The 11,892-nt window shown below is 43.5% G+C and overlaps 1 protein-coding gene across 18 annotated transcripts in view; it reads right to left on the bottom strand.

The window, feature by feature from the left end:
- Positions 1–370: 370 nt before the first annotated feature.
- The window catches only part of mbnl2 (muscleblind-like splicing regulator 2), a 60,068-nt gene continuing 48,546 nt past the window's right edge, over positions 371–11,892 (bottom strand). For 3 of the 18 annotated variants that reach the window (XM_078165568.1, XM_033615575.2, XM_078165569.1), the window contains exons 6-9: positions 11,262–11,412; positions 8,512–8,547; positions 7,301–7,395; positions 371–2,641 (exon numbers count right to left, since the gene is read on the bottom strand). In XM_078165568.1, the coding sequence (XP_078021694.1) occupies positions 2,627–2,641; positions 7,301–7,395; positions 8,512–8,547; positions 11,262–11,412 (297 nt within the window). In that variant the 3' untranslated portion in view covers positions 371–2,626. Of the gene's footprint in view, positions 2,642–7,300; positions 7,396–8,511; positions 8,548–11,261; positions 11,413–11,834; positions 11,889–11,892 lie in introns of all 18 variants that reach the window. The other 15 variants (XM_033615570.2, XM_078165566.1, XM_033615565.2 and 12 more) reach the window with 11 other exon arrangements.

The raw sequence follows: 11,892 nt of genomic DNA, 5'->3' as shown, positions 1-11,892 counted from the left end.
AATATTAGGTCATTGTCATAATCTCAGTGAAGAATAAGAAATGTTCATATCTTCTTTACAATCTACCTTGTGTACAGTGTTCTAGCAAAAACAAACAAAAAATCAACTTAACAATGTCATTTACAAAAATACCGAACTTTAGTAATTGCAACATTTGGTTGCCACAGCAACAACTTAATATTGTTATGAAATACTATTATACTAGAGTGAAAAGTACATCTTTTTTGAAATTTTCGTCTCTTTTTTTGGTAAAATGTCATCTATACAATAAACATTTTTTTCCAACAACACAAGCAACTCTATAACTATGCTCATTACTGCAACACCGTGATCTTTATAATCGATGAGAAGGCAAGAAAGATCCAGTAGCTTTTTCCTATTGGTGGGCCGGCTTTTAAAGCCCCACCCCTCAGACATGTGCGCGACTTCTCATTCGCTGACCTGACAGGTTAGACCTTGAAATGACCAACCGTGCAGAACGTAGCACAGCTCAATAAATTACATTCATTTCAAAATAGAATAGTTAACAACATTGTTTTTGACTAAAATTTTGACCAAGAGTAACGTAAGATAAATTACAACAAAATAAAACTTTCACCACCTTCCACAAATATTACATACAAATCATAATGCGTGTGGAGACAATCAGAGTGGATGAAACCAGAGTGGAGCACTCCGTCCAAAGGTATGATTGTGGATTGTCGATGTTAATCAAGCACCATGGGATTACATCAGAATTTTTGAAATAAGATTTAGTATGAGTTAAATATAACGGGAGGGTTGGTCTAAAAGAATAAAACAATGGCTAAAAGACAAATGATTGTTCTGGGTGGAAGTGGAGGTGGAGATGGTGGAGGGTTTTGGGGTTCAAAAATACCTTGATAGCAGACACAACACAAATTTTTAAATAACTTTGAATACATTTCTAGAACCATGAATATAAACTCTCAAAATAAGAGACACTTTACATACATTACACAGTTTACAATACATTTTTTTTTCGCACTCACGTTCCTCATGTAAACTACTCAAACCATGGTAAGAAACGATGGTACACCGTGAAAGTCACCAAACATTCTACAAAGCTATTTTTGATTTGTCGTTTCTTTAACTTCTTTTGTTTCGATAAAGTCACTTGTGATGTTAATGAACGGTTACCGGGTAACTGTGTCCGGCAACGATTGGATGTGATGTCTTTCCCGAAAAAGTCCAAGCCGCCTCCGACAGCCAGTGTGTTGTGTCTGTGACTTTTAGTGATACACTCTGGATGAACGTGTTGATGATGAGCATTTTTTAGGCACTTCTACAGTTTTCTAAAATGGAACAGGATTATCGGTGATAGTAGGGTTGGACAGGACAACCGACGGTCACAGATAGCCCTCCAGTCGAAGTTCAAGTCATCTTTTGCTTGACGAGCGTCGTCAAATGCACCGATTTTTTTTTTTTGTTTAGTCTTAGCACTTAAGTCCCCTCACCCACCCCCCGAAAACCTCTCCTACCGGGCCTGGTGTTGCCATCACCTGCTAGACCTCACTTCAAGTCCCAGTCTGCCGGCAGACCATCCAGATACGAACACACATGCACACACACACACAAGGCTTGGTATGTCTGGAACGATCCCTCAAGCTTTGTTAAGCCCTTGGCACAGACCCGAGCCTTTAGGCTTTTCGGTAATGGCCACGACTATCTTCCGTCAACACCGGGCACTGTCGTCCCCCAGTCCCGACTGCCTGCATGCAGAGATCCGTGCACAATCTATCCCACCACTCCTCCTCAACAAAGAACTGAACCCAGCACCGAAACAAATAAAGGGTGCGTTGTGAGCAGCTTTCGCAATGGCAAGAAAAACAAAAAAGAATTTTATCAGGGTGTTAAAATGCTCTGCTTTCTGGCAGGTTGAGTCCACCGACCTCTTCAACTTTGGCAAGATGTTTCCGGAGATGATGAGTTGGCAGGGGGGGAGGGGAGGATAAGCTTCGTCATGGCATCTTAACAGCATCTGGGGCAGACGAGGGTCATGAAGGTACCCTCGCAGGGACAGTCACATTAAGAAAACATGAGCCTGTCTGCCCCAAGGACATTCAACTTTGTAGAGAGGAAAGCAAACGACGAGAACACTCTTGAAAGCGCCGAGTGCGTTGGTGTTGGTGTGGTTGTGCACGGAGGTTTTCTGTGACTCTTCCTGTTTCCCACTCGAACATTTCGCACTATATGTCTCGTATAGTGCAAATCAAGCGTCTTGTTTTTGACTAACCAAAGGGATGAACATTGTGCAGCGTTCTTTTAGAATAAATATGAAAGAGAGGGGATCCACGGTACTTTGGGAGAACAGTTGTTAAAATGACCTCTATAGTGTGTCTGCTATGTATGTAGTACTATACATAAGAATATTTTTGACTTTTTCATGTTAATTTTTTTTTCTAGCAATACATACAGTATATATCTTTTTTTTTTTTTTTTATGTGTGTGTTACACCGGCACTGCAGTTCTTACGGTTAAATTGAAGTGTTACACTCTTAGCATGCAGGTTGCTGGACCTCTACGGGAGAGGCAAGGTAGTATTTACACAGGGGCTGTTTTGGGTTTCCTAGTGCAGCTTCGTGACACTCCGTTCCCTTCCTGACACTTACTTCAGGATGATCTGCAGGACGGAGACAGGGAGATAGAAACAAGAGGAGGACGGAGGGAGCACAAGGAGAGATATATTTAGTGGACCTGTAAGAGAGAAACTGTTTATTCACATGTAAAATGTCATATAAGAATATACGTAACAACTTAAGTACATAGAATCAATGCCTTTATTGTGTTTGGTGTGATCTGGGTCAAACACTATTTGCCTTTTCTGCCTACTTGAGGCCTCGATGTGCTTCAAAGTGCGTGTCAGATCATCGAACAACCTTTTAATAACTTTAAGATCCTGGCTCTGATTGGCCAGGTGTTTGGAGATGTGAAAGAAAACAGAACACAAGCGTCTCTTAAGGCATTTTCAAACCTACAGTTTGTTTGCTTTAGTCTTATTTAGCACATGAGTTTGCAAACTTGCAAATGTTCCCATTGAGTCCATTCCTTTTCACACAGAGAAAAATTAATTTGATTTGATTGATTTGTCTAGAAAAATGGTCTACCTAACTACCAACAAGGGAACATACATTGTTGGTAGCGCAGGTCGGGCCTTGATTCATTCTTCGGCTAGCTGGTAGCTACTTTCTCACAAAAGGAGCTACGGGAGCTGTTATATCAAGTTGGGTTTTGTAGTTGGGTCAGATCGTTGCGGAATCATGTTCCCAACACAAATCACTCCAAAGAGAGAAACAACTTCCTCTGTCTGTCTGTCTGTCTGTCTGTCTGTCTATCTATCTATCTATCTATCTATCCATCCACCTACTTATCTACCTGTCTACCTACCTACCTACCTTTCTACTTACCTACCTACCTACCTTTCTACTTACCTACCTACCTATCTACCTTTCGACTTACCTACCTTTCTATCTACCTTTCTATCTATCTACCTATCTACCTTTCTACTTACCTACCTTTCTATCTACCTTTCTATCTATCTACCTTTCTACTTACCTACCTATCTATCTACCTTTCTACTTACCCACCTTTCTATCTACCTTTCTACTTACCTACCTATCTATCTACCTTTCTACTTACCTACCTATCTACCTTTCTACTTACCCACCTTTCTATCTACCTTTCTACTTACCTACCTTTCTATCTACCTTTCTATCTATCTACCTATCTACCTTTCTACTTACCTACCTTTCTATCTACCTATCTACCTTTCTACTTACCTACCTATCTATCTACCTTTCTACTTCCCCACCTTTCTATCTACCTTTCTATCTAGCTACCTATCTACCTTTCTACTTACCTACCTACCTACCTACCTATCTAGCTACCTTTCTACTTACCTACCTATCTACCTTTCTACCTACCTACCTACCTACCTATCTACTTACCTACCTTTCTATCTACCTTTCTATCCATCTACCTACCTACTGATCTATCTATCTATCTAACTATCTATCTATCTAAGTACCTACCTACCTACCTACTTATCTATCTACCTATCTATCTATCCATCTATCCATCTACCTACCTACCTACCTACCTACCAACCTATCTATGTATCTATCATTACATCTTGTGCTTTGATTTGTGGCCATTTTCTCTCCTGATGTGCTTCTTCCTCTCCATTTTAATGGCAGTTGGCCAACAATGCTATGGTTCATTACCGCCACCAGCTGGAATGGAGCCTGGATGGGGATATGCGCATGCGTCGAATGCCGGACTGACGTAGACCCTCAGTTGTAGTACGACTTGGACCGTGTGTGTGTATCTGAGTGACTGGTACAAGTCCACAGCTGTCCACAGAAAGTATGTCCAAATCCTAAAGGGTCTTGGAGAGACGTCAGGAAGGCTGTAGGATGCAGTGAGGAGGAGACCACCTATGAGCATGGCCAAATAAAAACACTTTTGCCTTTTGACATGTTCAGACAACGCGCTGTTTGGACTTTGTTGAAGCATCCCGAGGCATATCAGCATCAGGTGGATAGCCTGCTGTTTCATGTGGATGAGAGCAAAGCCTCTAATTATTTGCAAATAGCATTTGACCCAGGTCTGGACACCTCCGCGTGTATTCTCTCAATAGGAGATAAAGACTAATCCAACACACACCAAAGAGAAAGAGAGGGAGAGGAAGAGAGAGAGAGAGAGACTGTCTGTAGGGGAGGAGACAGGTAGAAGAGCTGCTGGCTGCCATCATGTGTTGCCACTGGCAGCAAGCCAACACAGTACAAAGCAGCATGGTGCTTGTTAATATACAATAGACAGCCAGAGAAGGACAGAAGCCACTGGTCACATCACACATCACAGAAGGTCACCACAGGTGGAGAGCGTGTGATGTGCACGGGCAAAGAGGAGAGCCCTCTCCACAGTGCGGTGCGGATATTACTGGCTACCAGATGGGTGGGATCAGCCACGTATAGGAGGGTACACCCCACCCATCTGGTACCGCAGGTGGGTAAAAACAAGGGCCTATTTTGCAGTAAGCATGTTTCACACTGGCAGATGATAAATAAATATGATAAAGTGTGCGTTACAGACTTATGATGGAGGTTTGAACTGTTGTGACTTTTTTGTACAGATCAATATCAGATTATTCTTCTAATTGCTTCGGATGTGAGTGACCTGGGCTGTTATTTTTAATAAATGTGATAAGAATAACGACAGGTTCTCTCCACAGGGAGGTGAAAGACTGAACCCTGCTCCTCTAGCTGAAGAGCTATTCCATTTAATTCTAACAACTTATCTTCGTATTAGTTCAGCAGGCAGCTCACATAGAAAAGCTTTGATGTAATGCCGTATTCAGACAGCCGAGGGCGCTGTGACTTCACAATCTCCAGCATCTCGCAGTTGCCAGAGACCCCAGCACTGCTCGCACATGGTTTCTATGAGCTGGAACATGGAATGACGTGATTGGTTCCTGCTTGTCGTGTCACAGTGACAGTTCAGACGGTCATGAATTGACCAGACTCTGAACCTTTCGACACGTCTACAGCATCCTCTCCCTCTCTGCATGTGTTCGTCTCATTTTATTGGGGTGTTATTACACGACAAAGGCACATCTTTGGTAATACCACTATGATCATTTCATTCTTCTCACTAAGTTCTGTCCAAATTGTCTCAAAGAGGCCATGTAACAGTAAAGGATATGCTAATAACTGATGGTAACCAGCTAGCATTAGCACAAACTTAAAATAAAAATCATAATCTGGGTGTTTACTCTGAAAAATATCACAATGGGGACAACTGTAGTGACCGAGGCATGTACTGTTTGCAGTACAGCTGGTGATCAGAGGTATTAACCGTGTCCTAGCCAGAGGGATCTTTATACAGGGCGGGGAGGGGGGGGGGGGGGAGAAAGAGAGGCGAGGGTGGGGGGCAGACGGAGACAGACAGCGAGGGCTGACGTCAGTGTTTCTCCGGCTCCTTGTCCCACATGCATCTTTAAAGAGCAGCTCTGCTTCCTGCCGCTACTGCTGCTGCATGCCAATTACAGGAAGAGACGGTGACTCACAGGAAGTGCACGCACTTCTGGCCTATGAGGGGCAATAAAGCACAAGGTGGTGGGGCCGGATCCTCGGCTGATGATCGAGGGGACATCTCAGAGATGTCTTTTAATTTGAAAATGAACCTGTGATTGTGTTTTTTACACTGCCTCTCTTTTTTAATTCCAGATAGGAAGACCAAAGAAAGACAGAACGAATAGTGAGAAGAAGTGGTACACAAAGAGGTTAGGATACTGGTCCCTGCAACTGGTACTAGTCAGGATTAACAGTGATAATGTGGACAATATTGCATCCAGTAAATGACGTGATTATTTTTCCAGTAATGGCACATTCCTACCTGCACAACACTTCTAATCTGTTCATCTGTTTGTCCTCAAGGCACCTCTATACAGAACTACCAGTAAATGATTACCGGCTGCGTGGAGCCAGAGTGCCAGCATTGTGCTGAAATTTCCAGGTTTAAAATGGGGCACACATGCGTCACTCTGGCATTCAAAAACCTGGCCCCGCTTCCCTGGCTCCTGCTGACACGCAGCAACAGGAGAGCCGCCGATCAGAGGCCATTTTTAGACAGCTTCTGTGATCATTTCTCCCGTGTCTGTCTCACCCTGACAAGCTCGCCCCGTAACTGTTTCCTCTCATGATTAATTCCCCCCTTTTATCCCCGCGATTAGGAGAAGGTAAAAAGGTGAAACTGGGAAGGGTGGAAACAGAAAAAAACAATAACAACACGGCAGCTGTTACGAACCAGTGCTGCAGAAATAGCCTCTGTGTATTTGCTCGGATGTGTGTGTTTGCGTAGCACACAAGCAGTACAGATGATGCCCCCTATTGCAGATGGAGAGGCTTATTTGACAACAACGAGAAAAGTGGAAAATAAAACTTAAAAAACAGAACATGCAAAACAAAACCAGGAAGTAGTGCAACACAACACAACTACTACTTTGCAAATGTGGGAGCTCTGAAGAAGTACTTGTTTGGGAGCGCCTCGTGGGGCTGGTGTTTTGCATGAGCACCGGCACCGGCTCGCTCAGGTAGCCCCTCCGCTTATGAATTCTCTGGAAAATACCCACTCAGCTCGCCCAGTGCAGGCGGGTGGATGGATGGGGAGGGGCTGGGCGTGGGCTCAGGCTCAGCTGCAGGTTATTGCAGCTCACTATTAGAAGGCAGTACTTATTCAGAGCTCCGGGGACTGATGAAAGAAAGCTTTAAAAGGAGCAAACCTGATTGGCTGGTGCTGTTGCTGCGTAGGGGACACTTGTGGCAGGAGTTGTTGCTGCAGAGACAGTAGCAGGCGTAGCACTGTACATCATTGGGACTTTGTTTTGAGGGTGGGAAAGGGAGGAGGAGGAGGAATTGGGGGGAGAGGGAAGGAGGTGGTAGCAATGGACAGGTAGGTGGAGCATTATGGTAACCATGGCAACAGTTGTGAAGTGTGTGTGTGTGTGTGTGTGTGTGTGTGTGTGTGTGTGTGTGTGGACAGTATCGTTTGTTGTTGTTGGAGTTGTTGTTGATGGTGGTGGTGGCGGATGTTACAGAGAGCCAGCAAGCCATCGTTAGGGTTACACCGGCAGATGGCATGCAACCATTCACAATGCAAAGCAAGGAGGACAGAAAGAAAGAAAGAAAGAAAGAAAGAAAGAAAGGAAGAAAGAAAGAAAGAAAGAAAAAGAGAGCATGGGAGAAAAAAAAACAAAAACAAAAAAAAACAAGAGGAGAGAAGCTGATTACAATCACAAGTAAGGAAATTTATACGGAAAATCAGTTTGCTGTTTTTTCCCAGAGAAGTCGCGGGGCACAAGACACCACTTACAATGAATCGATGGCATTTTTGGCAGCGGGGATGGGAATCTGATTCTTCTTATTCATGTGCGCTGACAACAGCAAGAAGATGGCAAAAACCCAGGCGGCTACTTCATGCCAGAAACATGCATCTGTGATAGATCGATGTTTAAAACCATCATGTTCCTGTTTATTAATGTGGCCGACTGGGACTTTTTTTGTGATTCCCATCCCCCTTTTAGCGGAGACAAACGCTCCAGCTGTGTGGCTGAAATAACTTCTCTGGGAACCTGATTTAAATTTCCTGATCAACAAAGCACAGCAAACAGACAGTCGCTATCCTACAGCTCAAGAACAGATCAGTCTGCAGTATTTGATCTACGACTTTCATCATGAACACACAGTCATTAGTGAGTAAGTCAGCAGGGAGACAAGGAAGTCACAACTCTTTCAGGTGACACAAATCGGACATATTTCATATCAGTTTCATGACAAATACCTTGAGCACATTTTAAAGCTTCATCGCCACCGCAGCAATGACCTTTTGTCTCACCTGCAAGGGCTGCAGATACCACCCCCCTCCCACCTGCCCTCCCCACTCGTATACATCAAACAGTGTGTGTGAGAGAGCAAAGGGAAGGTCAGGACCTACCAAGACTGCTAGCAGGAGTCATGCACAAGACTGACCCTGTTGTGTTCATGCAGAGAGAGAGAGAGACAGAGAGAGAGAGAGAGGGAGAGAGGGGGAGGGAGAGAGAGAGAGAGTGGAAATAAATGGGTTAATTAAGAGGGAGGAGAACAACAAGGTTAGACAAGACAAAACAAAACTCAGATGCTACTGCTACAGTGGTGCTGTCAGCCAGGTGTGAATGCAGGTAACAGTAGCAAGCAGAGGAGCTCCCGTATGCAGTGACAGCATTAGTGAGGAAACACTAGCGATTATAGGTGCATTGTGGGATATGGAGTTGGAGTTGGTGATTGTTAAAGGAGTAGGCGACTGACAAGACTGATTAAGATGGTTTTGGTGTGTTTTATTTTATGACTGTCGAGCTAACAGCTAACGTTAAACATTTTTCCACTGGTCGACAAGCAGCTCATCGCAATACTTTCCTGTAATCTTCTAGGCCACAAAACTCCGAGCAGCATCAGTACAACAATATGCACAGGCCTCCACTCAGATCTGCTAAGTTTCAGATGGGTGGGGAACCCCCACCCATCTGAAACTTAGCAGATCTGCAACAACATAATTTGCGAACACGACTTTCACCCAGGGCTACTTCCCACACACGGATACAGACGGAGGGAGGGAGGACTGAGGGGCTGTCAGGCATCTCACACCACCGGGGAAACAAGGGGAGCAGGTAAAGAGAAGAGTGAGGGATGAGACTCTCATCCTTATGACTCATCGTGGCTACAGGCTAATACTTTAGCTGCGGTTAACTCATTTAGCGGGTGACCCGAGGGGGCTTAAGCTACTGTTAGCTTCTGTGAGGAGTTGACAGAGAGTGCTTTTAATGTGGGGGGGGGAGAAGTGAAGAGGAATAGAGGAGCAGACTTGAATTAATGTGGGGAAATTATATCATAATATCAACGTTAAATACACACTAAAAAGGCTGCGTTTGCTCAAAATTATAAATCAGTATGTCCTTTTAAAGGCTTAAAGTTTTGGTGCTTCAACATAGTTACAGAGCCTTGGTGTTAGAAACAACTGATCTTTTACTGCTCTGATCAAAGCGCACACTGCCCTTCAACCTGGCTGCCATTATGTGTTTATATTGGCAGGCATCAGATCAAAGTTTAGGGAAGCAGTTGAGATATTAGCACACACATCACAGCAGGGCTCCTTACGTGCGTCAGTGCAATTAATACCTTTCAAAAGAAAAGGAATGCACTGATTTATCAGCCGATATTCGGCAGATTAACGACACCCCATCGTCTTGGGTTAATAGAAAATGTGTTTGGGACAAGCAGAGATCTTCCCTAGGACGCTTTCAGGACAAAAGGACGCACTAAACTCACTATCGATGCTACATTGTCAACAATAAATCCCAGCTGAAATGTGCAGGAGAGCTAGTTAACGTTAGCTTGTAGCAGTTAGCGGCTAGTGGTCGGAACGAACAGCTACTGGAGGCTGAGTTGAGTTACATTATGATGCATTCAAGCTATCTTCAGTAAAAATGAGTGCTGGGTGAAGAAAAATTATAACATTCTCATGATTTGTTTAAATGTGAACGTTGAAATTTAGATTTTTTTGACAGGAAACTTTTTGTTTTTTCATATCTTATGACTAAATTTTGTTATTCTACGTCAAGATGAGGTTGGCATGACATGTTTGGACGACTCCTGAGTATCCTACATCACACTGACAGTGCTGATATTCAGGTCCTGTTTATACGGTTCCGGATATTTCTGAAAACAGGTATTTATCTTCGCGTTTGCACCTATCATTTACACGTAACCTGCGTTTTTCTCGACGAAAACGGAGATTTTCAAAGTGAAAGTTTTTAAAAATATTTGTTCCTATGGAGACGTGTTAACAGGATAGACGGATATTTTGGAAAACGATGACATTGCAACCCAGTTCGCACATGTCCGTTAGACGCCCAGGAACCACAACAACAATGGCGGACACATGCCAGGTTGTTTACGTTTTGTTAGCACTTGAGGGACTACTTACGAGCTTACAAATGAACTTAGCACTGCTGCATCAACATCACCGCTACATCGGCGAACAAAGACGTCTGCTGTGCCCAATATTAGTAAGTGCAAAGCAGCTAATTATGCTACACAAGGTTAAAATGTAGTTTATCATTGTTTATCACTATCACTATCACTATCGCAAAGAGGACAGCAAATCACTGTGCATGCGCAGAACGTTCTTCTGGCCTGGCATGCTAATTGCAGCAAAAAGCTGCAGTTTCTGCGTTTTCGTGGAAACAGTGATATCGTTTTCACAGCTGATCGTGTAAACCCGGAATTTTTTTTATACAGGAAGGTTATCCGTGTAAACAAGGCCTTAATTTTGGTCACAACCTAAATTCAACCACATATCAACAGCTAAAGATGTTGGTGGCCAGCTGGGTAATAAATGCATGGCTGACTTTGTGCTTATTTAAATGTAGTGTAATGAAGGGCCAATTGACTTTAAAACAGTTATTTCTTATAATGAAGATTTCTTTGTTTCTGGCACAAAAGGGGGAATAAATAACAGCAAAATCTAAATAAACAACAACTAGTGCTCTCACTTTATCACTAAAAACTCCAAAAAGACACATTTATGATGGACAGAAGGTTAGCCGAGCACATTCAGTGAGTGTACCTGCGTCTGTGTGTGTATGCCTGCATGCTCCGCATACCTATGAGTGCGTGTGTGTGCCGTGTGTATCGATCGGGAGCTCTTACCTGTGGGAAAGAAAGCTGGCTGCTGGAGCTGTGCGTTGGCCAGCGCCTGCTGGTAGTGCAAAACACTGGGGTTGAACAGGGAGCTCGCTCCGTTGCTCTTCTCAAGTGCTTGTCTCTTTGGTAGGGGCTGGAGGACGCCGTGGGGGAACGCCTGCACCACCAAAAACACACACGCACACACACGCACAACAGAAGCACAGTAGATTTGATCTGTGTACTTACACAAGTCAACACTGATATTTGTGAATCTGTTATTTGTCTATGCACAGCACAACAAGGCAAACATGGAAACTTGCTGTAACTATCACAAGGACAATGAGAAACTACACCATAGCAAGGCATCAACAACACATTAAATCAAACAGTGTGAATTACTTTAACATTACAGTGTAGTTTCATAAATGTACAGTACAGTCTAGAGTTGCCACTGGCGATCATAAATGATAAATATTTATACTTTAAAGTGTCTTACAGGGTTTCACAAAAAACAAAAGAGCCAACTTAAATTTTGTGAGTGGCTACAGTACAATTAAAGAAGCTACATGCAAAGCAAAAGGTGAAAGGTCAAAGTACCAGGTCTACAGTTGCCTCGAGGGGTCGCTTCATTGCTTTGGCAGTCGACTGAGTCTTT

Source organism: Epinephelus lanceolatus, chromosome 24, assembly GCF_041903045.1.
Source record: "Epinephelus lanceolatus isolate andai-2023 chromosome 24, ASM4190304v1, whole genome shotgun sequence".
In the NCBI taxonomy this organism is placed as follows: domain Eukaryota; kingdom Metazoa; phylum Chordata; class Actinopteri; order Perciformes; family Serranidae; genus Epinephelus; species Epinephelus lanceolatus.
The sequence above is the reverse complement of the archived record's forward strand: the minus strand, read 5'-3'. Positions and strand labels throughout refer to the sequence as shown.